At 43.4% G+C, this 25706-nt stretch overlaps 2 protein-coding genes and 1 long non-coding RNA gene across 5 annotated transcripts in view; 1 reads left to right on the top strand and 2 right to left on the bottom strand.

Annotated features, from left to right (window-relative positions):
* Nucleotides 1-10939, bottom strand: part of MAPKAPK5 (MAPK activated protein kinase 5) — a 59137-nt gene extending 48198 nt beyond the window's left edge. The window contains exons 1-3 of one of the 3 annotated variants that reach the window (XR_014445337.1): nucleotides 10598-10939; nucleotides 5903-5976; nucleotides 4587-4662 (exon numbers count right to left, since the gene is read on the bottom strand). Coding sequence is in view for 2 of the 3 variants with exons in the window: in XM_083151421.1 (XP_083007547.1) it covers nucleotides 4587-4662; nucleotides 5903-5976; nucleotides 10598-10636 (189 nt within the window). In the remaining variant the exon portion in view is untranslated. The remainder of the gene's footprint in view (nucleotides 1-4586; nucleotides 4663-5902; nucleotides 5977-10597) is intronic. The other 2 variants (XM_083151423.1, XM_083151421.1) reach the window with 2 other exon arrangements.
* On the top strand, nucleotides 10372-23854 carry LOC146012186 (uncharacterized). Its single transcript, XR_014445363.1, has 3 exons — nucleotides 10372-11269; nucleotides 21499-21630; nucleotides 23519-23854. It is a non-coding gene; the product is annotated as an uncharacterized LOC146012186 (long non-coding RNA).
* Nucleotides 21757-25706, bottom strand: part of MYL2 (myosin light chain 2) — a 34236-nt gene continuing 30286 nt past the window's right edge. Inside the window, exon 7 of the mRNA XM_083151424.1 lies at nucleotides 21757-22121. Within this exon, the coding sequence (XP_083007550.1) occupies nucleotides 22020-22121 (102 nt within the window). The 3' untranslated portion in view covers nucleotides 21757-22019. The remainder of the gene's footprint in view (nucleotides 22122-25706) is intronic.

Below are 25706 nucleotides of genomic sequence, written 5' to 3'. Positions count from 1 at the left end.
ATGCACTGTCCCTTGCTGTAAACATGCTGAGTGGTACCATGTGGGAACTGTCCAGTCCCCTATTGCAGGGGTTACTAGGGCTCCTCGGACAGAGCCAATTAATACCCCCTTTACACCAGAAAATGCAAGGCCTTACCAGGGATTTCGGTCCTGGGATCATGCTGGGGCATTCCCTGTTTGGCCCCATACACCAGCATAGCTTCAGGGCTAGGGTGAATGGGTCCTGGGCCAAAAATGCCAGGACATTTTCTAGGCATTTCAACCCTGCTATCTAGGGGCTGACTGGTTACTTTGGATAAGATGCACTAAGCTGATGAAATGGAGAGTGATAAACCAAATCAGCTCCTATCTGCCATTTTTTAAACAGAATGTGACATGACAGTTATCAGCTGTGGCGGGTGGCTTATCTTCATTTTATTACTTTTCAAGCATAGTACATCTGGCATTTTATCTCTCACCAAGCTTTAATATATTTGCCCAATTAAGGCATACACTGAACAATTAAATATCACTCCAGTTTCCAAGTGTGGTGCTCCATGGCCACAGGGAAGATGCTGACAGGCGCAAATTCTAACTTGTGTCCACATCACTTGACTTCCTTTCATAGCGACGTCACAAAACAAAATCCAATAGGGGAAGTGGAACCTGTAGTGTGCTCTCCGGCCTTTCTGCTCAATGTGTGCCCACCGTCAGTAAAGGTGGGTAGGAGGAAGATGTGAGCAGGAATATATGGGATGTGTGAAAGGCATGTAAGTGACATGCAGGGTAGTATGACAGTATATTAAACTGACAGTATGCAAGTTGCATGTTGAGGGGTCTGATGGCAAAGTAATCCTATGGGGATTCTATAGATACTGTATGACTTGGTCCATCGAGTTCAACCTATTTCACTTGTAACGACTGACTTGACTAACATCTTTTTTCAGCCTTAATTACTATGATACTTTGGGAGGTCTAATGGCAAACAGAGTGTACAGATGGCATAAAAGGGGCAATGTGAAGAGGTCTAAAGGGAACAGAGAGGGCTGAAGGGCATATGGAAAGACTTTGATATAGTATGATACCATATAAATAAGCTTGACAGGCACATGGGTTGGTAAAGAGAATTTAAGAGACATGTGAAGAGGTCTAATCAGCATGTGAAGTGGCCACACAGGCTTGAAAGTGGCGTGTCTATGTCTGATGGGCATTAAAGAGGCACGTGGAGAGTACTCAATGGCATGCTGACCATTTGTTACCATCACATCAGTTCACTCAGCAGTGATTGTGAATGTGGTAGCAGCATAAGACTATGGGCCTTATTCTAATCCACTCTTTCTGACAAAATCCTTCTTAGATGGGCAAAACCATGTGCACTGCAGGTGGGGCAGATGTTACTTGTGCAGAGATAATTAGATTTGGGTGGGGTTTTACTTCAAAGTGAGATCTATATTGCAGTGTAAAAATAAAGCAGTCAGTATTTACCCTGCACAGAAACAAAATAACTCACCCAAATCTAATTCTCTCTGCACATGTTACATCTGCCCCCCTGCAGTGCACATGGTTTTGTCCGTCTAAGAAGGATTTTGTCAGAAAGAGTGGATTAGAATAACCCCCTATGTGGTAGCGTACTGAGCACTCCTCAAGACACAGCAGCAAGGTAATGGCTTGCGTTCTACTTTGAGCATTTTGGAATTAAAGGAAATGAGATGTGCATGTAACCGACACACAAGAAGCTCCGATGAATGCCAAAAGTCCCATCAAATCATCAACTATCACACAAGATTAATAAACGGATTAATACTTATAATTCTACATTAGACAGATATTGTGTAAAGGGCTGGGCACAAGAGGTTGACAATGACAATGGGCCCGATTCAGACCAGCTGGGCTGTGAGCGTTCATAGCTCAGTGAGCAGGTAAATGCCCCCTTGCACGATTGAAATACCACCCATGTGCATGCACACAGTGTACCATGCGCGGTCAGCCAATAATCACTTGTGCTGCGAATTCGCAGCAGAGCGTGCAGGTCTGTATTGGGCCCAATGTCCATATGTTGACCTGACTATGCCGGTGCCAGGATCCGGACATGGGTGAACCACACAGCCACTAGTGAGGTTTACAACATAGGGCAGTATTCAATGAAAATATTCTCCGTGCATGGCGATCGGTTTTTTTCGCTCGCCATGCACTCGCCGTGTTTTTGCGGAGATTCTCCGCCACGGCACTTTAGATAGTATTCAATGTGACTAATACTCGCCGCCCCTCGCGGCGAGTATCAGCCAATCCGGCGTATGAGGTGACGCCGCAGGGAGCCTGAGGACGGCGGCAGGCAGGGAGATGGATCGTGCATATGTAATGATCGGGTGCAGAGAATATATGAATATCTAATGAGCGGCTCGGCTCCCGGCCCCCTGCTGGCTGCTCTGTGTAAAAAAATATATATATTTTTTTTAAATTAAATATATATTCATGTGCTATAAGCACATGAATAAAAATAGCATGCCCCTTCACAGAATAAAATTCCTGATTTTTTTACACCAAAATAAAACAATAAACCTTTTATTGTAAAAGTTCATTTTCCACTTCTCCATGAAAAGATGGAGAATTGCTACACGGAGAGACACGGCGAAAATCACTTAGAAAGACGGTGAGAAGTGCACATTGAATAGGGTTGCTCGCTTTTTGAGAGCAAAAGTCTCCGTCCAACGCGAGAAAAGCACAAACTCGCCATAAAACACAGAAAATTGTTCTCATTGAATACTGCCCAAAGAATACAATGAAATTATAACACATTTGGAACAATGCACAGACTAGACTGGAGGTGAATTATTATAATCCTATAGATTTAGAACGCAAAAAAAAAAAATATATACTGCAACACTGACATGGTTTCACACTTTTCCTACAGTTTAAAATTAGACAATGAAGTAGTATCAATATATTATGTAGATTAACAAAAAACAGTATTGCAAATAGACTGTAAATTGACAAGAGACTAAGGACAATAATCTATTGCTGGCACTAATTTACTGCAAAAGACTTTTGTGCCTGATGGTATTAATGTACTATCCAATAACAGCCCATTGCACCATGCTGTAAATTACCCGCATGTGGCCAGTACCCCCATAGGATCTGGGATAAAACGGATCTCTAGGGGCTGGGTACTGGGTATTTTGTGCAGACATGCAAAGCATAATCCCCAATAAATTCCAGCTAGCAGGGAACATGCAATAGCCTAGGGGAGCATGCAAATATTTGTAAAAATTGAAGTGTGCGACGCTGGCATTTTTAGTGGATATTTTGCACATCTCTCATATGTTGGCATCAAAGGGTTAAACATGCTATTCTATTATATTTAACAACATAAAGGATTGTACTTTATATGTGATCTGTACTGTACAAAGAATACAATTAGTTGAATTATTCAGCATTCACACATTCCCACTAATGGCAGAGACTACTAGCCCAAACCATAACAAACCCCTAAGACATGAGGCTGCATCTTAAGACGATGAAGTGTGTGAAAATATATGAGAAGACTGAAAGGATGGTTCTAAGAGAAAAGGCTATTAAGACACAAAGACAAAATATGTCAGCTTACTGAATAAAGAGACACACCTTCATTCAAAAACAGATTCCTCCATTATACAATAAATGTAAGTGTCCCTCTATTCACAGGTCTTTATTAGGGGAAAAGATAAGAGTTATATCAAAATATACTGGTCCGTTTTGTGGCCTCTCACTGCTCCTCAATTCCACTTATATCCCTTTAATACCAGAAAATGCAGGGACTTACCTGGGAAAACAGTCCAAGGATCAAGCAGGGAGATTCCCAGGTTGGCACCTATTACACCAGCCTAGTCCCTGCATGGTGTGAGGGGGGAAGAGACAGCACTGGGAGGGCACCTATGTGCAGAAGTGGGTCCGGGCAGAGGTGGCTGGGAGCATGTAGCGCTATTTGCCGGGCGCCGGGGCAGGAAGTGCTGCTGAATTTGAAAACATTTTGAAAAAGACTGTCCGGAAGCGATTGGCTGAGAGCATCTGGCCAGTATTTTCAATAACTTCAGCAGCGCCTCCCACCCCCGCCGCCCGACAAATAGCACTACAAGCTCCCAGCTGCTGCTACCTGGACCCCGCTGCCCACCACTAAGAGTCAGCACCTTTCACACCAGCCAGTAACCCGGGATGGTCGCGGGAGCACCATGCTAGCTAGCAAGGTTGAAATCCCTTTCATACCAGTGCTAGTCGCGGGCTGGTCCCGGGGCCAACCTGAGAATTTTGGCTGGTGTGAAAGGGGGTATAATTGCTTTATTAAAATTACTGGTTTAAGATAGGCATATAACATATGTAACTAAGCTTGTGTTACTTCTTTTAACAGTTTTATTATTTTCTTGCAGTGCTACACCAGCTTTGATGGCCATATAAAGGGCACACTTTTGGCCACTACTGTGTTCAGCACATAAACAACATCTCCATGAAATTCTCTAGAATATCTAATGAAAAGAATGGCTTTTTTTTTTTTAAATAAATAACATCCAGAAGAAAAAACTGTAGTGATGAACATTACTTGTAGAGTCTGAAAAAAAATAATGAATACAACTCACCTCATTCCTGGCTTTAGGGCGATCTATAAGAATTTTTAATGCAAACCGCTCTTGCGTTGATTTTTTCACACATACTCTGAAAAGAGAAAAACAAACAATTTCACACTTATTTAGTCAAAAATGTTAACACTGCATTCCAATTTTACAACAATATGAATTGGCAAAGACAGTCAGTGCCAATGAGTAAGTACTGCCCGATTTTCTCTTCATTTGGTGTTTAAACTACAGTACAGTAATAGGAGACTCACAGGTAGCCATTTATGGTGCATGCCATAATCACAAATATGGAGTGAAATACACAACCATTACCGACATTTTCCAGTGAAATACTCCTTAGATGTGGATTCCAACGAGACTCTGTACATGAAGCATAACCTAATGTTAATAGGAGGGCAGAAGACTGTATCTGGGCAATGAAAGATGTTAAACAATGGCTGGACTGGTATGCAGGGATGGTATGACTGTTATGTGTCAGAAAGGTTATTATTGGCTGGCCAGAATCAACACTTGTATTAGACAACCGGACAGGCCCTGAAAAGGAAGCAATTCTCTCCCCCAGTATAAATAGATGAAGGCTACGTTACAGTGTCAAAGGCTGTGTAATTGTAGACTATGATGACAGGACAAAGTAAATATTTATACACAATGAGGCTCAAACCAACTTACAAACTAATTTTTATATAATGGAAACACAAAAAGGTAAAACAAATACTTGATACACTGGGAAGAATTCAATTGTTTTTTGGATGCCCAAACAGAATAGGAGCCCATAGGTGCAATTCAATGGCCATTGCCCCGCCCCCCTGCCCGCCCCCCCCCCCCCTGTTGAGCGCACATGCCGTGTGTGCACGCTCATTAGTGCCTGGTCAGTCCTATTTAGGGTTTCACACAATGCAGCATTCACCTCAGGAGGCTGCACGCTTCATGTGTGCGAACGGAGAAACAATTTACATTTTTCTGTTGGGCGGCACCTGGTGGCAGCCAGGGAGGGTGAGGGGGGATTGAATTAAAGATAGTGAAGACACACGCAACAGATAAAGATTACAAAAAGTGCTATAACACAGGGCATATATACACATACTGTATCTCCTAACATGATTTCACATCAGAATATTAGGGTGAGCCAGAGGAGGATAAAAGTCCATGGGGTTTTTGTTTTCTAAAGAAATAGTACTAGGCAAACATATACAGGCAGCATGGTTAGAATATTTACTTTAAGCAACTGAGAAATAGTCCCCTAAATCAGAAAAATGAATATCCAGCTTAAAAACACACAACCCACATTATTACCCTTTACATAAAAGTGACCTTTGTACCTCACTGGGCCACTGATTCCAGCACCTAGCTTTTGGGTCCAGTTGATGTTGAATTCTTCTAGGATGGAGGTCTCCTATGGGCAAACACATGTAACTGTAGATGGTTAAACTACATAACTTTATTTTTGTAATATTTCTTTGGTACTCTTTACCTAGCACGGCGCCCATCGCGGGTACATTTATGTCTGGCCGCGACGCGACCGACGCGATGCCCGCGATTTCCCATTGAAACCCATGTTAAACATGGAAATCGCGTCGGTCGCGTCGCGGCCGGCCATAAATGTACCCGCGATGCCCGCGACGCGATGCTCCCGATTTGCCATAGGAATCAATGTTAAAAGGCCCGATGGACACGATTTTACTGTTAAATGCCTCAATGGACCCGATTTTACCATAGGAAACAATGGTAAATGGGCCTTAGAGCCCAAATAGTTACCCTGAACTCTGAAATGGCCCCCCCAATTGTTTACGCCACCCCACGATCAACGTCAACCCGAAGCGTGGCGAGCGCAGCGAGCCCGCGAGGGGCGGCGGTACGCGTCCTCCGACCTTTTCATACCCCCACTATCCACGTTGGCGTGGAGTTGAGAATAGAATAGTGTGGCGAGCGCAGCGAGCCACCGAGCCCGAAGCGTGGCGAGCGCAGCGAGCCCCGCGAGGGGACGCGGATACCTTCACAGCTATACGCGTCCCCTCGCGGGCTTCACAGGTGTCCATGGCGACGCGGACACCTGTGAAGCCCGCGAAGGGACGCGTTTACCTGTGAAGGTATCCGCGTCGCCACGCTGCGCTCGCCACACTATTCTATTCTCAACTCCACGCCGACGTGGATAGTGGGGGTATGAAAAGGTCGGAGGACGCGTACCGCTGCGCTCGCCACGCTTCGGGTTGACGTTGATCGTGGGGTGGCGTAAACAATTGGGGGGGCCATTTCAGAGTTCAGCGTAACTATTTGGGCTCTAAGGCCCATTTAACATTGTTTCCTATGGTAAAATCGGGTCCATTCAGCCATTTAACATGAAAATCGTGTCCATCGGGCCTTTTAACATTGATTCCTATGGCAAATCGTGGGCATCGCGTCGCGGCCATCGTGTGCACATTTATGGCCAGCCGCGACGCGACCGACGCGATGTCCATGTTTAACATGGTTTTCAATGGGGAAATCGTGGACGTCGCGTCCGGGCATCTTTAGCCCGCATACGACGCGACCGACGCGATTTTTTACCTCACGATGCCCACGATCAAGATCGTGGGCGCCGTGCTAGGTAAAGAGTACCATTTCTTTCAATTGAATTCCACACTTAAAGTTCATGTACAAATGTTAAGGTGCGAAATGACACATTAAAAAGATTAAATATACATTAAAAAAAACATTAATTTCGACAAGCCCTAAATTCCACACGAGGCTACTCTGAAATTGGAATTTGGTTCAATATAATTTTTATAATCAATTTTCTTCTTACCAATCTCCAGTCTCACGTTCCAAACAAATAATTTCACATAGGCTTTCAAGGCCTATATTTTCTAGCACTTCTAATCTCTATCTTTGTGTTTAAAGCAGGCATAAATTCTGCCACAAGGAACCAAATAATCTCTCATGGAACGGGACCGCCATAGTGTGCAAAAATTTCATTCAAATCAGCAGCTTCAATTAAAAAACAACTAGACTTGAACTAGACAGATGAATGTATTTGGCTATAAGATACATATATTCTCTAAGGAATTATCAGGTAAATAGGAGGCAATTAACAAGGAAGCAGCAGTAGATGTCACACTGCACCAAGCCAGGCCTTGGAGAATACACAGTAGTTATCAGTTAAGCAAAATACATTTATCTTTCAGGTACTGTAACTGAAGTTGCTGATAATTAAATAGGTTTTTACACTAGTGACCTCTTAATATCAGATCATTTATGCCGATTTGGATATCCCTTAAATACAAAAGCAAGAGACTTGCAATGATGGTGGTGGGCATTAAGAGATATATGCACAGATTTGTTCATGAAGACTATTCCATTTTAAGGGCTGAGCAAAATCTCCATAACTAAAAATATGCACTTAAGTAAATGTATCCATTACAGCCCAGATATTCTTAACTATACCCAATTTCCACACACAAAAAAAAAACAAAAATTATAATAATAATAATAAAAAAAAAACACCTAAATCTGACCCACCTAACTGAACATGGTTTCAAGCCATGTCGCAGGAACTTAGAACCCCATTTACAAGGCAGGCTGGACATTGGGGCTGCGGCACAGCTTAAAATTCAAATAGGGGAGCAACACCATCTGACAGCGAGTCCCATACAGTGTTATATGGCAGCATTTAAAATGGCAGTTGGTGAGAGTCCCCTATTTGAATTTTGGCCTTCACTGGTGGTGGGTACATAAAGTTACACTGCAGCCTTAAATGGGTCAAATTACCAGGTGCTTTTCCACCGAGCCACAACCTAGGTAAACAAGGAAACTACCTGGGGTTTTATTTATTTTTATTTAACTATTTTCAAACATGAATAACCGGGTGTGGTATAGTGGCCCGACCGACGGGATTCAAACGGTCAGTATACCAACATTAGAATCCCAACTGCCGGTACTCCGGTGAGCGCATCGAAGCTCAGACGGGATTCTGATGACGGTAACCCTAAAATCTTACTTCACTTTATGTTATATTGTACATGTTAAACATGCAGGAGGGAATTCAAATGATCTGTGGGCACCCAACAAAGCAACTGTTTGCCCCTAGGGTGCGCATGCCACATCGTGTGCATGCGGAAGCAGTATGAAATCCCGGCGGTCGGGATGCCGGTGTTCAAAATCCCAACGCCGGAATCCCGACCGCCGAAATCCCGACAAGGGGTTGATGTGGATCGCCCCCCCTTGCGGGCTCGCTGCGCTCGCCACGCAGCGGGCCCGGTGCCTCGCTACGCTCGGCACACTAATTTATTCTCCCTCCAGGGGTGTCGTGGACACCCCAGGAGGGAGAAAGTGTCGGGATTTCGGCGGTCGGGATTCCGGCGTCGGGATTCTGAACGCCGGGATTTTAACTGCATCCCGTGCGTGCCCATTAGTACCGGGTTTAGTACTCAAACCACAGAGTTGTGGACACTTCAGCTCCCACCTCAGGGGTCTGTGAGCCGAAATGTTTACCTATTAGCACCAAAGGGTGCGAGGTGCTGTTTGGGTGCCATTTAAACGCTGAAAACAGCACCTTACGCTGGGCAGAATTCACTTAAAATTGCTGGCACCCCCATGGAGGTGCGGAGCACTTTTAAGTCAGTCCACTGTAAAGTGCACCCGGTGCAAGTGCGAATCATCCACAACTTATAGGATCGATCCCCCCCCCCCCCCCCCCCAACAAACACGAAAAACAAAAAAACACCAGACAACAAGAACAGAGAAAAAATAAATACTACTGATAGAATTTTTTTTTTTATCCTTTCTTACCAGAACAAGCAAAGTATCAATAACAAATATCCAGTTGGAAAGCAGAGAGCCATCTGAGAACATTTGTCACAATAGATCACCAATCATGGAATATAATCAAATATTGTTAAACTGCAATGTACAGAAATTCCAAAATATGGCAACATTAACACAGGAAGTCTGTAAAACATTCAGACTTAAGGGGCCTACACATGGGGTAATGTTGCTGAGCGACCTGAGCAATGAAGATCCCTTAGCATACTGTGCTGTCAGGGCCAGGGCTCTCCGGTGAGACATCCGGTGCACATCACTATGGCCCCTACACACGGAGCGATGTAGGGCAATTTTATAAGCAATCTAGTGAGATGGCTTAGAAAATGCACTGAAATCGCCCTGTGTGTAGGCACCATTACATTAGAGGATTAAAAAAAAATATATTTAATAACATTGCTATTGCATTTAGTCATAGGGATAGCAATTAGTCTATTTCTTAAACTACTAGGAGGTACAACATAACATTTTCATAATGGTATACAACTGTTTAAATCCAATCTAAGCAGCCTGCTATATATTCATTCAAACAATTTACTAATGCTTCTAAAAACTAAGAGGTGAAGTTGCCTATAGCAACTGCATCCTAGAAAAAGATGGACAAAACCAGATAAGTTGCTATTGGATAAGCAATTTTAGAAGCTTTAGTAAATGTACCCTTGAGAAAGCTGCCAGATGTTCATTCAAGACCCCCTACACACACACACACTACCAGATGTTTATTTATATCTCAAAATGTGGCAAACATTCATTCACAATACCCACACAATCAGAAAAAAAAATATATATATATATATATATATATATATATATATATATATATATACATACACACACACACACACATTTTCCTACGCACAACCTTACAGATGTTCATTCACCTAGATGCGCATGTATTTATCCCACTCATTGTACAACAGCATCCAGATGCTTATTCCAGCCACAGGCTGCCAGATGTTCATTCACACGCCTACGTGCTTTCACTCCAGTCAGGTGTCAGCCACATTGTCCTGTGCCGTACACTGCAGCCACCGGGCAGTGCCTCCACCTGTTCAGCCTAGTGCGGACAGCGCAGTACGGGAGTATGACGGCAGTGTCTGCAGTGTCGGGTAGCCGTATTACAGAGAGACCAGGCTGATACTGCAGAACACACCCGTACGTTACGCTACACTGGGAGGATCCAGGTGTTGACGGGGCGACCTGTCACCTCAGTCTCTCACCTTTATTGTTCTGTCCATGTCGCCGCCGCTCTGCGACATCCCTCAGGGACAGCTGTGACCGGCGACGCCACAGTGGGTCAGAGCCTGCGCCACACCATGAAACAACCGGGCTGGCTCCCCATTCAGTGTCACGGTGGGGAGGAAGATGAGGGACTGGGGACGAGGGGACCGGAGTACAAGCCGGGCTGTGAGGAGGAGGCCTCCCTCACCGACACTACCGCCCTCGCAGTGTGACCTCAGCAATGCCGGTTTCGTTCAACGCTTCTAATCCCAAAGCTCCTCCCAGCCAGGAAATCTCATTGTTCCTGGGCTCGCACAGTGACATATACACAATGGTGTGGTTGCTGCTGCGGTGTGTCTGAGCGCAGCTGTGCGGAACACTAAGCGGGCAATATCTATGGACAGCTAAGCGGCGCGTCAGTAATGAGAAAGGGCCCCTTCTGTGTTTGCCTGTTCCACGGTGTGTGTTCCTCCCTTAGGTCCTTCTACACTAACGTCGCTTGGTGATGAAAGAAGGCGTTCTGCATCATTTATGTTCTATGTTGTGAAAAACTGGGTGGTTTTTTTTTGGCAGTTTTAAGTTTAACTGCTTGAATGCGCGGTCCGGGAATTTATGCCTTGCTGCAGAGGGACTAATACTAATATTACACAGGAAAAAGTTGGGAAATGCCTGTAAGGACCCTGGGTTTCATTGCTAACTAATAATTTACTTTTTTTTTTAGTTTTGTTTGCATTCATTTATGTATTATATTGCAAAAGTAATACAGTTATTTTTTTGGTACTTCCTCATCTTTGCGGCCACCGCTTCGCCAGTTACGTTAGCCGCTATTCACCATTGTCCCCTCGCTTTACTCGCCACACCTTCACTAAAGGTAATAGATGGTGGTGTGGACCCAGGCTGGTGGCGTTGCTTATTTTCAGTGAGCCTTGCTTGTACAATACGGCTACGTAAGTACCGTAGCATAAGCGGTGGCCGCAAAGATGAGGAAGTACCCTTTTTTTTTTTATTGTGAAGCAAACAAAAAATAGGACAAAATAACAGAAAACTTCAGTAAGCATGAATATTTACCCCCCTAAAGTCAGTACTTAGTAAATCCATCATTTGCGGCAATTACTGCTGCAAGTCACTTTGGATAAGTCTCTATGAGCTTGTCACATCTTGCCCATTCCTCAAGGCAAAATTGCTCCAGCTCCTTAATGTTTTATGGTTACTGCTTGTGAACAGCAATCTTCGAGTCTGACCACAGATTCTCAATTGGATTGAGATCTGCGCTTGGACTAGGTCATTCCAACACATTTAAATGTTTCACCTTAAACCACTCGAGTGTTGCTTGCTTTAGCGGTATGCTTCCGGTCATTGTCCTGCTGGAAGGTGAACCTCAGTCCCAGTCTCAAATCACAGGCAGACTGAAACAGGTTTTGCTCAAGAGTATCCCTGTATTTAGCACCATCCATCTTTCCCTCAAGTTGAATCAGTTTCCCAGTACCTACTGCTGAAAAACATCCCTACAACATGATGCTGCTAGCACCATGTTTCACTGTGGGGATGGTGTTCTTGGGGTGATGGGATATGTTGGGTTTGTGCCAGACATAGCTTTTTCCTTGGTGACCAAAAAGTTACATTTTAGTCTCATCTGACCAGAGCACCTTCCTCCATACATTTGAGAAATCGACCACATGCCTTTTGGCAAACTCAAAATGTGCCTTCTTATTTTTAACACTAAGTATTGGCTTTTTCTGGCCACTCTTCCATAAAGTCCAGCTCTGTGGAATGTATGGCTTATTGTGGCCCCATGTGCAGATACACCAGTCTCTGCTGTGGAACTCTGCAGCTCCTACAGGTTACCTTTGGTCTCCGTGCTGCCTCTCTGATTAATGCCCGGTCTGTGAAGTTTGGTGGGCAAGCACTCTCTTGGCAGGTTTGTTGTGATACCATGTTCTTTCCATCTGAAGATGATGGATTTGATGGTGCTCTGGGGGATCATCAAAGATTTGGATATTTTTTTGTAACCCAACCCTGACTGGTACTTTTCAACAATTTTGTCCCTGACCTGTTTGGAGAGTTTCTTGGTCTTCATGATGGGATGCCTGTTGCTTAGTTGTGTTGCAGACTCTGGGGCCTTTCAGAACAGGTGTGTTTATACTGACAGATCATGTGACACTTAAGGCCCCCATACACTACGCGATTTGGCCCCGATTCTGGAGGATTGGGCCGAGAAATCGGGTGAAACTGGGCAAATTGCGTAGTGTATGACATCCAATCTGATCCAATGCGCGGTCCCGTGTACATCGGATCAGATCCGGATGTCGGACGGTCTGCACATAAGATTAATCATGTGCAGCCGTCCGGGGGAGTGACAGGAGCAGGCTGGGGGCGGGGTCCGGTCCTGGGTACCTGTAGGTGCAGGCTGTAATCTGTATTGTGCACTGGGAGAGCCTCACTCTACCGGCTCCTCTCATTCAGAGCTTACCTGGGGAGCTAGGTAATTGATAAGAAAGGTGTTTCACCACAGTTGATGGCAATCATACATTACCAGGGAAGTCCAGGAACAGCATTTTCTCCCTGAAGGAGAGGGTCAGGTAGGCAACCCTGCTGTTACCTCACATGCTTGCATAATTTTGTACCTCCACAATGCTGCCATGCATGTGTGATTTAAGACCACTTATTTCAGGACCATTCTGCGGTGACTTGCTGGAGTTCTTTAATCATTTTTATTGTCTGATGGGGTCCCAGAGCAAAATAGTTTGAGGACCCCTGTGTTATATTATCACTGGAAAAAAAAAATCTTCTTCAGGATCCATAGGCTCCAAAGATTACTTTGGGATTTTGGGTGGTTTGGAATGGACTAGGCACCAAAACAGTTAAAGCTTTCAGTCCCAGATTGCACTGGGACCCCTCACCTGTAACCCAGCCCCAGGTAGGGTTACCACCTAGTCCCTTTAATTCCGGACACATATTAATTACACAGGTTCTGTGGCTGGCTGACTCCACTTCACCTGATTTTAAACTGCCACAGAACCTGTGTAATTAACATGTGTCCGGAATTAAAGGGACTAGGTGGTAACCCTAGCCCCAGGCCATACAGTTTTTTTTCCGGTGCCGGCAGCAGCCAGACGCACCTTGTTTACGGGAGACTGCTGTTGCAGCTTCAAGGTTTTAATTGTTTCAGAGCTGAATGCACCAGTGGCAAAGACAACAGGGCTGCAGCGTCATCACTCCCACCAGTGCCGCGATACTGGTGACAAGGTCCAGTGTTCCGGTGGGCACTGCTAAAGCATATACTACAGTAGCTATCACTTATTGGGCCCAGAACCTCAGCCGGCAATGGGAGAAGGTAAGTGGTGGATCAAGGTCTCCAGAGTTGGAGATGCTCTTGCTGATGGCAGAAACCAGGCCGTTCACATTTTCTGGTAGAACACCAGGGTATATATATATGTATGTGTATATATATGGCAGAAGGGGAAGCGGTCATCTATTAGAATGAACTTAGGTCTACAGTCATTAGGTCGACCCCACTAGGTCGACTGGCAGGAAGGTCGACCTGACTTAAGGTCGACATGGGCCAAGGTCGGCATGACTTAAGGTCGAATTTGCATAAAGGTCGACATGAGGAAGGTCGACTGGTCATAAGGTCGACATGGGTTTTTCACTGTTTTTTGTGCCGACAGGCGGTATTTCATGCCCTACCATCCACTAGGGCGTGGTGGGAGAATAAAATAGTGTGCCCGAAGCATAGCGAGCGTCCGATTCTCATTGCCAACTGTGTCCATGTCGACTGTGTCGACATTCGGATAAAAAAACTGAAAAACCCATGTCGACTTTATGACCAGTCGACCTTCCTCATGTCGACCTTTATGCAAATTCGACCTTAAGTCATGTCGACCTTGGCCCATGTCGACTTTAAGTCAGGTCGACCTTCCTGCCAGTCGACCTAGTGGGGTCGACCTAATGACTGTAGACCTAAGTTCATTCTGACAGATGTACCGCTTCCGGCAGAAGAGGGATGGTGCCTTCAATGGAAAAACCACAGCGGGGGGGGGTCCAAATATAGAAATATAGTAAAAGTGGCATTCGTAATAAATTAGCATAAACACGAACGTGATGGCAACGTTTATATGTTTTATTCACATCGTCATGATGAGTGATGATGACGTGAAACATTGAAAAGTTGCTATCAAGTTTATGCTACTTTATTACTGAGTGCTGCTTCTACTATATATATATATATGTGGAAGGGACAGCATACTTTCACGTGATGTATCTGGTCCAGGTTTTAGAGCAGCAGCAGGAACACTGATGTTATCAAGGTTGGGCTGATTAACAGCACCTGTGCTTTCCTGATATGTGTTTCCAGGGCAGAGGGTCAGGGCTCCTGATAGTGAAAGCGCTACTTAGGTGATAGGGCAATGGTAGGGACCACTGGAACCTGGAAGTGAGGAATTTGTACTATGCTGTGACATCTGTATGCTGTAACTATCCTTGGCTATGCTGTTTACCTGGTACGCTGTTTACCTACTACAAAATAAGACCAAGACTTCATCTTATCCAGTGTATGTGATTTCTTGGTACATCTCAGCTGGAATGTACACACCGCAGAGAATCTTGGGTAAGTTACCTGTATTTAAAACTCCAGGACTCCTCTTGTAGAGCACAACTTAAGGACACACTAGAGAAATTTGTCACCTATAACATTACAGATGATCTTTCTACAGTTTGAATTTGGGAAGTCACCAAATATGTGCTTAGGAGCATACTGTGGTCATACTGTACCTTACAAAGAAGAGAACTGAATGTAGAGATGCACTTTTATGTCAGATCTAAAAGCTTAAACTCCCTCACAAAAGTAGCAGTGCTTCTGATACTTTGGTGAAACTTCAAAAGACTAGCGTTGCTCTTAATGACTTCTTAAACAATGGGGTTAGAAGAGGTGTTAGTGCCCATAAATATTATCATTGTGGAAATAAACCTTGTACAATGCTGACACAGGTGCTTAAAGCTCAAAGATCATTGACCTGTCTTTATTGTGTCAAGGACATTGCAAGCAATCTCTGTTACACCAATAGCGATATTACTGTGGTATTTTATGCAGTTTGTTCTGAGTTGTATAATTTGAGCCTGACCTATTCAGGTTCAGATTTTATGGACAGAGAAACTACTGTAGGATCCAGAAATATCTAGAAAAGGTAGCTTTTTCTGTTTTCCCAATGAGATGACCCAGGCTCTCGATTCACCATTCATAGAACCTAAAAATGTCTACTGTTCTTAAGACCTCTCCTTCTGGTGAAAGCCCTGGCCCAGGTGGCTTCATGGTGTCCTACTACAAAATGTTACGGGGCACCATATTTCAATGCTGTTGTGGGCATGTAATCTGATTTTGATTGTCCCCTTCTCTCCTCCTCTGAACAATTCTCAGGACGCATCCCGAAAGATTACAAAGATCTGACTTTTTATGCAACCTAGACAAGATAGGTTTCTAAACAAGATATATGCTAAACTAATATCCAATCGACTAAAACTACTTCTCCCGACTATAATTCTTTTTGATCAGGTGGGCTTTGTCCCGTGCAGAGAAGTCAACGGTAACACTACAACACACCTAACAGTGGTACTAAAATGGTATTATTTGTAACTCACTAATCACACAGGGATCTGTGGCTGATTTATTTTGGTTTAGTTAGAATTACTAGACTGAGCCACTTGATGATGATTCCAGTGTATTGGCATTCTACGACATTCTCTACAATGTTGCCCATAGTCATGCAAAAGTCAAGGCATTGGCACCATTCCCACAATGGTGCCAATGCCTTGACTTTTGCATGACTATAGGCAACATTTTTTTCTCAGCCCTTGAAAAATACTCTGTGCTGGATGTATTGCAGTGGCCCTGTGGCTTGCCAGCCAAACTCAGAAGGTTTTTTTTACCGGTGCTGCACCTTTAAAAAAAAAAGTTAGTCCGGTATCCCACACAGCCACCGTAGTTGCACAGCAAAATATTCGGCCTTCTGAGTTTGGCAGGTATTCAATGCGGCCGGCGAGAGGGTTAAACAGCGAGGGTTGCAGAAAACCAGCGCTGTTTAACCCCCGCGCCGGCAGCTCGCTCTATTCAACGCTCTGGGGAAATCCTCGCCGTCACAGGACGGCGAGAATTCCCCAAAACAGCGAAACCCACGGCTAATGCATAAAAAATCGCTGTATTTAGCCGCAAGTCTCGCTGCTTCTGGAGCCGCATACGCCAATTCCCCCTCGCTCAAAAAATGGACCGAGGGGGAATTGGCGTATGAGTGGGGGTGCGTTGAATACTGACAGGGTGAGTGGTGACAGCATTGAATACCTGCCTTTGTGGCAATTTGGTTCAGTTTGGTTGACTTCAAAACCTCTGCTTCCAAGGCAAACCTCATTCCCCAAATTTAATTTCCCAATACTGCGTGTTATATGTGTAATCTCTGCTCTATATATTCACATATGAATCCTTCCGTCCTTTTTGTGCCAGGTTTATTGTCTACTTATCCCTTTCTTTCATCTAGCTCCCCCCTCCTTGCCTTCTCTTTCTTTCCTATTCTCTCTTCACCACTTTTTTTTATTTATCTTTTTGAGTGTGTGACACATTGGGCCTTATTCTAGTTTACTCTTTCTGACAAAATCCTTCTTAGATGGACAAAACCATGTGCACTGCAGGGGGGCAGATGTAAAATGTGCAGAGAGAATTAGATTTGGGTGAGTTATTTTGTTTCTGTGCAGGGTAAATACTGGCTGCTTTATTTTTACACTGCAATATAGATCTCACTTTGAAGTAAAACCACACCCAAATCTAATTCTCTCTGCACAAGTTACATCTGCCTCACCTGCAGTGCACATGGTTTTGTCCATCTAAGAAGAAATTTGTCAGAAAGAGTGAACCAAAATAAGGCCCATTGTTCTTTTGTGTTTTAAATGAGACCATGCTGGATTTGTGTTTATGGTTGTTTGCTAGATGAGTTTATCTAGAGTACAGCCTTTTTTCTATTGTTTTACCAAATGTACTTTCTTTTTTACTTTGTACATGCAGATTGTCCATATAGTATCTTCACATCTACTATAACTATTATCTTTAAAAATAAAATAAATAATTTATAAAAATGATAACAACAACACTTTTTGTGGTGTTTTTGCATGTAATAGTCAGTCCAACCACATGCAAAAATTAAATATGAATATTACATCCTTCCCTAGAGATTAAAGTTAAAAACAAATGGACTAAAATTGCACCAAGCATGATTTTTAACCAAACAAAAAAAAGACAAAATAATAAAACAAAACCTAAATAATAATGAAAAAAGCAGAAAATAATATGATGCATTGTCACTGCCTTTGTTATTTTTAAATTAAAAGGATGAGAAAAGGTAGGAAAATGTGTACCATGCCCTTTTTTTTACTACTTAGACGCGGTGCCGGATGGCCTCCCGGCAGTTGGGATTGCGCTGGTCTGTAGACCTACGTCGGAATCCCAACTGTTAAACGCCTGACAGTCAGGAACCCGACTTACAGGGTCTATTCTCCCTTGTGGGGGTCCACAACCCCATAGAGGGAAAATAGAACCTGTAGCGAGCCACCAATCCTGCTTAGTAGCGCTCGCACCTCTGTCGGAGTCCCAGCAGTTGGGAATCTGACTTCGGTTTAATGACCATTATAACTCCGACTATCCGGGGGTCATACCACACCCTTAGACACTGACTGATCTTCAGAGACTTCAGTTCAAATCACTTACTGCAGGTAGACCAGCCTTCAACTGGGGGAGATTTCATAACCTAGAGCAAGTATAACAATTCACCTCCGCTGCATATTGCTGCAATGTGAGTTGTAATAAATCCAGTACACCCCATACTATATCGGCGGTGCCACAGGTCAAACAATATCAAATGTACACCGAAAAACATATGACCCGCAAAAAAAAATCTAGGATGAGATTTAATAGGACGGAACAAAACCTTTAATAAAAATTTATACTGAAAAAAAAAAAACCTGTCAAAATCGCAGGTTTACCGCAACTCGCATATGTAATAGTGTGCAATTTGCTGTAAAAATTTTACATTTTACCGTGACCCAAACATAGCACATTCAAAATTGCATCCAGGTGTTTTCTCATAGAAAAATACAAATTAAATAGGGTGTGATTTTTCATTACACGTTACCAAAAATTGACACAAAAATAGACCAGGTTCTGGCAAGTGAATTTGAAAGATCAATGAGATCTGTGCATGGTTCTGACTGTCAAAGTGTCAGTAAGGAAAAATAAAAACAAAAGAACATTGTGGGGTCTCCTGTCAGCATAACCAGCCCTGGGCTCTTTGAGCTGGTCCTGGTTTCCCAAATATGGGGGAACAAAGTGATGGGGTCCCCCCCTATGTAAGAAATCAGCACTGGGATTTTGGACTGTTCCTGGTTCCAACAATATGGGGTCCCCCATATTTTGGAACCAGCACCAGGTTGCTACAGCCAGGGGAGACTTTTTTTTTTTTTTAAACTCTGAAGTATTAGTACAGGGTACATAGTTCCAAAAGTAGGTAATCAAAAAAATTCCAGATATCAGGATATAGGAGGCAACAATGTGGTAAACACTGATATGAACAATACAATGTTGTTAGGTGCAAGTCTCTCTAAGCCCAAAATAGTGTGTCAACTAAAGTGGTGGGTCAAGATTATATGCAACATAAAAAGCTTGAAATATGCATGAAAAATACTTAAAATATGCATGAAAAGTGTTAAAATATGCTACATTAAAGTAGAAAGTAGAAAAAGTATTTTTTAACTTAGTTAAAAATTCGCATAAAATGAGTTGCAAATAAACCTCAAAAATAGGCCCACAGCATCTGCAGATGTCTAGTGCTTTACACAGGTTTTTTTTCTTCCTGCCTGATACAGCAGACTCCAGCGTCCAGAGTTCTTGTTACATCAACTACATGGACCCTCATCTCCAGCGCCGATGGATCAAATGTCAGCATAGCTTGTGAGGGCGGCGCAGTGGAAGGCTTCCTCCCTGCACCAAATACTCACTGTGACACAGCATTTCCTCCGCGCCGCGTGATGTCACAACCCTTCCATCCATCCTCTGCTGCAGAAGTCTGTCTCTTGGTGTAAAGTCCCAGGCCAGGGGCAGGCAAAGGTTCAGGAGCTTCATAATGGCATCCGCCCCGACTGACTTATCAACATGGATTGGCAGCCTAGAGCAGTGTCAGACACATCGTACATCCAAGGTTCCCCACACTGCGCACATATTGCCCCAGCCTGCACACTCTACCACTACCTGGCCAGCAGCAGGGCAAAGCAGTGCTGTGACTCGTGGGTGGAAAGGGGGCAGGGCCTAAAATATGCACCATCACTAGATTTTAGGTAAAATATGCAATAATCAGTGAGAATGGGCAAAATATGCATATGCAAATGCATATAATCCTGTCTCTAGCCATTAGCAATCATTCGTGTTAGGTACCAGGATGTTGCTGAGAAGCATTTAGTAATTAGTAGTTTAGTCGAGTCAGGAAGGGTTAAAAAAAAAAAGCAAACCTTGACTCCTTACAAAGAGAAGCCTCCATCCAATCCATCTGGAATAGATGGAATACTGTAACTTCTCCCTGAACAGTGAAAAAGGGGGAGTTTCAGGATTTGTCCATACCTGGAGAATAGTTTTTTTGGCAGCTGAGCTGAGTATTAGTAAAAGTTTGCTACAACCTCATAAGATTCTCTGGCCTTGAGGTAACATCCTGAAAATAGCCCATTCAGCCATGAAGGGTAAATCATTTATTAAATTATCCATAGCGAATTTATACATCTTCAGCCAAAAATGTCTAACCCTTGGGCATAACCATAAGCAATTAAATAAGTTTAGTGACATTTAGGGCAAATTTGACTTTGGGAAGAACTCATCATGAAGCTGTGTTACATAGGGGAAGATTTATTAAGCTCGGTGAAGTGATAAATTGTCTAGTTTTTATCACCGGACAATCCGCTCTTAACTGTTACAGGCTTGGTTTGAAAAATTACATGTAGGAGTTCATTGGCCGGTGATAAAAAAAAAAAAAACAGATTTGCATGCGATGCGATTTTCCTACTTATGTAAATTGGGCACCCTGCAAATACACAAGTACCTAGATATCAGTTTGAAGTACACCCCCCACCCAAATCTAACTCTCTGCACATGTTACATCAGCCAAACCTGCAGTGCACATGGTTTTGTCCATTAGAGAGTGATTATGCCTTTCCGAGTGAATCAGAATAACCTTCATCACTTCAACAAGCTTAATAAATCTACCCCAGTGTTACATAGTTATTAAGGTTGAATAAAGACTTGCGGCCATCAAGTTCCGGTTCTACGGTGACATCAGGAAAGTGACGCTTCCATTGGGGTAGACCCGAGTTCAAGGAATTGTAATCCACCATATCACGTAACAAATTATAATGCCTTGAAATTGCTTTACATTCTGGGTAAGGATAAGTTAAAACCAAGTCCTTGGGGGAGACTTTATAAATAAGCTCCCCCAGCCAAAACATCACCCCCTGGCTGGTCAGCCCTGGACGGGGTCCGTGGGGGAGTGATAATAGATAATAACAATAACTTTGGGTTTTGCTGAGTTTTTTTATCACACCCTATTAAATCTTGCCCTTAGTGTGTATACTCAATATTGTTAATGATGCTTGCTCCCACGCACCATTAATGACCCCCCCCCCCCCCCCATTGGCTGAGCATGCAGGTCGATTGTAGCTATATAGCCAACAAAATCATTAACTGGTATCATTCATTGTGTACACTGCAATATTGTTTGACCAGCGGTACTGCTGATATAGGTAACGATATTGGCGGTGCTCCTAGTTATTTAGTGTGTACGGAGTTTAATGCTATACCTACCTATATTTAATTTCTCCCCTCCAGGAGATATGAAAGAGGAGCACCTGTTGGGATGTGACAGGGCATAATACAGGGAATCTCACCATTATGGCCCTTCTGCTTAATGTCAGCATTTGTGAGAGCCGGCTACAGTTCATTTCCATCAGGATCTCGGAGGTTGGTCTTCTCTCTTAAGTTTCAAATGTTCTTTTGGAGTATTACATAATGATTTTCTGTTTTTCTTTCAAACATCTTAGCTAAAGGATAGGGTCAAGATCTACTCAAATTTTTTTCTAGCAGGTATAGAAATAACATTTATTATCATACATTACATAGATTAAATGTCATACATTACATGTACACAGACTGTATTTTTGAGTCATGAAGTCGTGGTAGAATCGTGGGATGTTCCTTAAGAAAGAAGTGTAGAAGAACAATGTAAAACACCAAATACATGGCATTTTATGGTGATCCTTTTTCATAAGGGTTACTCTGAATAATACAAATAGGCAAAAATAACTTTGATCTGATAAAAATCAGGATGTACAGCAAAAGTCAGGGTCATTTTATTCCTCCTTCTCCTCGCCATGTGTGATTATGTGCACAAGGTTTTTGTAGTTCAAATTTCCTGTAACATCAGGTGGGAACGCTGTGAACATCTGTTCAATCTACAGTAGAGAGAGCAAAAATACACTATAATGTCACACTACCACAAAATAGAGTTGTTTTGTCTTTTTAAATTGTGTACACATGGTGCGATTTTAACTATGGACAATTTTGACTATGCAGTTTCTTTTGAACTCTCCAGAGCCCAGAACCATACAATCTTGACTATCTTCACTTGAGATTTTGACTGTTTTCAGTTTGTGATTGTTCCTACAGTATGTGCTATTTGGCATATGGCTATATGCATTACATGTGACATAGTAAAAATTGCCTTGACTGCACAGTCTTTTTATCCATGCGATACCAGCCTCATAAGGGCCGCACATTGGTATCACAAGCTTTGGAAGCACCGTGAGATTTTAACTAACTTTTCATACAATTTTGACTAGAGCCAAAATTGCACCATGTGTACACACCGTTAGATTTCTTCACATTTTATTTTGGTGCTATATTGGTTAAATGTGTTTTTAGCTCTAAAAGTATACTATAGTAAATTCCCTTCAATCCCAATAATAGTAGTGAGCTCTCACACTGTCAGCACAGCACATGCTGTAAGTGTGTGCTGCTGCTGCCCGGGAGGAACAGAGGAACAGAAGGTATGGAGGAGGGTCAGACCAGGGCCCCCGCCGGGCCCCTCCAGCAAGACTGGACCCGGGTAATTAGTACCCGCTTAGGGAAATTTAGTAGAAGATGGGATGTTACCCATAGCAACCAATCAGATTTTACTTCTTATTTTGGTGTACCGTCTAAAAGATAGAAACATAAAAACAGAATTTAACAGCAGATGAGAACCATTCGGCCCATCTATTTCGCGCTTATTTTTTTATTTTATTTTTACCATATTGTTACCATTAAACCCTATTTGATCCTTATTTCTGTGTAAGGATATCCTAATGTCTATCCCAAGCATGTTTAAATTGTTCTACTGTCTTAGCTTCTACCACCTCTGATGGAAGGCTATTATATTTCCTTTCTACTAAATACTTTTTCCTCAGATTTCCTGACCTACCTCCCTCCATGCAAGGGCGTAACTACCATAGGTGCAGGGGGTGCAGCTGCTATGGGGCCCAGAGCTGAGAGGGGCCCACTTTGCCTGTCAAAGTATCATGTGCTGCATACATTTTTCAGCATTAGGTGATAAATAAGGGCCCTTCCAAACTTTTGCTATGGGGCCCACGTGTATCTAGTTACGCCACTGCCTCCATGTCCTCGTGTTTTAATACTACCCTTTTGTTCTAATACTTCCCTTCATTTAAATAATGTTTCCCTCCTGGACCTTGTTAAAACCTTTGATTTATTTTTTTTTGTCTTTTTTGGAAAAGTTTTGTGGTGTGTAGACCATGTACCATTTAGTTTCCCTTCTTTGTACAGTCTCTAATGTCTTTTTGTATCCTTTTAGAGATATGGCCTCCAGAACTGGACACGGTATTCTAGATGAAGTTATACAAATGACCTATACAGTGGCATTATTACTTCTTTCTTTCGGCTGCTGGTTCCTCTCCCTGTGCAACAAGCATCTGACTTGCCTTCTTCATTGCTTTGTTACATTGCTTAGCTGCCATTAAGTAGTAGTTTCCCGTATAATGCCATTAATGCTATATTGGAAACTGTATTTTTGAGACCCAGGTGTATGATTTTGCATTTTTTTGACATGTAATGTAATTACTATGCTATGTTCTTGACCATTCATTTAGTCTTCCTAGATCAGGACAGGCTCACCTGTGGCTCTCCAGATGTTGTCAAACTACAAATCCCAGCATGCCTTGCCACAGTTTTAACACTCCATTATAGCAAAACTGTGACAAGGTAAGATGGGATTTGTAGTTTGACAACATCTGGAGAGCCACAGGTTGGCCAGGCCTGACCTAGATCATCAACCATTTATTTTACCCCTGTCTACCCTGTTGCATACCTTTGTGTCATCTGCAAAAAGGTATAATTTCCCTTCAATACCATTTGCAATGTCAGCAATAAATCTATTAAAAAGCACTGGTACAAGTACAGATAATAGATAGAATCTAATTGGTTGCTATGGGCAACATCCCATTTTCATTTCTTATCTTAATAAATAACCCCTTTGATTCAATGATGGTTGGGTTGGGCAGATGCTAACCCGGGACAACATTTACTAAAATCTGGGATTTTGGAAAGTCTGGACCTACCACGCATTGACGGTGGGTTTAAAGCTCAAAATAGAGCATTTAATAAATGTTAGTTTGAGCTTCTAAAAATAACCATTTGTTGATCTCTGTCACTTTAAAAAACCCTATCCCAACACAAAAACAACAAAAAACTGCTGCCAACCCACCATTTTTTTAAAAGTCTGCACAGATCAATAGGATCTATTGTATGCAATCTTGTATTATGCCCCCAAAAAGATTAAAAAAAATAAAAATACAGTACCCTGACCTATCACTATCGCTCCATTCATCCTATGCATTCCTATAGAGCAGGGCTGGGCAACACCGGCCCTCCAGATGTTGATGAACTACACATCCCAGGATGCTTTGCATTAGTTTTGCTATGTGGCCATGCTGAAACTGATGCAAGGCATGCTGGGATGTGTAGTTCATCAACATCTGGAGGGCCGGTGTTGCCCAGCCCTGCTATAGAGACTGACTTCTCCTAAAGTGGAAACTGTTTATTTGCATTTATTTTTGACATGTTCAAGCAAGTTGTCACTTGTGGTTCTCCAAGTGGCATCATGCCTTTTCATCCCTTCTGGGATCAGTGGCGTAACTATAGCGCCGCAGCCACCACGATGGCGGGCAGGCGGCGGGGGTCTGCGGGTGCTATTGTTGCTCCCTCCAGCAGTGTGCAGTGGGGAGCGAGCATGAGGGGTCCATGTGGCACGGGGGTAGCCTGGAGGTCCCTGCAGCGCTGAGTATGATGTTGCCGGGGTCCCTGCAGTGACCTGGAAACAACGCGCTATCCCCCGTGGGGCGGCGCGGGAAGCGCTTCTGACTTTGGCTGATCAGCGTGCGCCCAGTGTTTTCAAAGTCAGAAGCGCTTCCCGTGCCGCCGGGCGGCGGATAGCACGCTGTTTCCAGGTCACTGCAGGGACCCCAGCAATGTCATACTCATCGCCGCAGGGACCTCTCCCTGAGCCACGCCGCACAGACCCCCCTGCCAACTTCTGGGAAAGGGGGGGGTCTTGTCTTTTAACTGGGGGGGGGGTGCTGAAATTGTCCCGGCGGAGGGGGGGGGGGGCGCAAATGTTTTTGTTACGCCACTGTCTGGGATTTATACTTATTACTTATTACCACCCTAGGCACTTAGAGTGGGGGAGTGTCCTCACTTCCCTAGGGATTCTAACCTTGGTCTGGCCAGTCTACCTAGTCTTATGACAGGGGTACCCAATGCTGCATGCCTCCCTGTTCTAGTGTCACCAACCCTGTATTTTTCTCACAATTTATTTGTAAAGGCTATTTTGCGCCACATTTAAGCTTAGTAATTCTGTGAAACCCAGAGTTTTTAAAACCACGCTCACAGATAATTTACCCTTCTGGTGATTTTGTGGTAGAGTCTCACCTTGAAGTGCTTCCATGTACTTTCTATTCATTTTTAAATTATTTGACGCCTGCCAC

The sequence above is a fragment of the Crinia signifera genome, chromosome 1, assembly GCF_055691185.1.
Source record: "Crinia signifera chromosome 1, ASM5569118v1, whole genome shotgun sequence".
Classification (NCBI taxonomy): domain Eukaryota; kingdom Metazoa; phylum Chordata; class Amphibia; order Anura; family Myobatrachidae; genus Crinia; species Crinia signifera.
The sequence above is the reverse complement of the archived record's forward strand: the minus strand, read 5'-3'. Positions and strand labels throughout refer to the sequence as shown.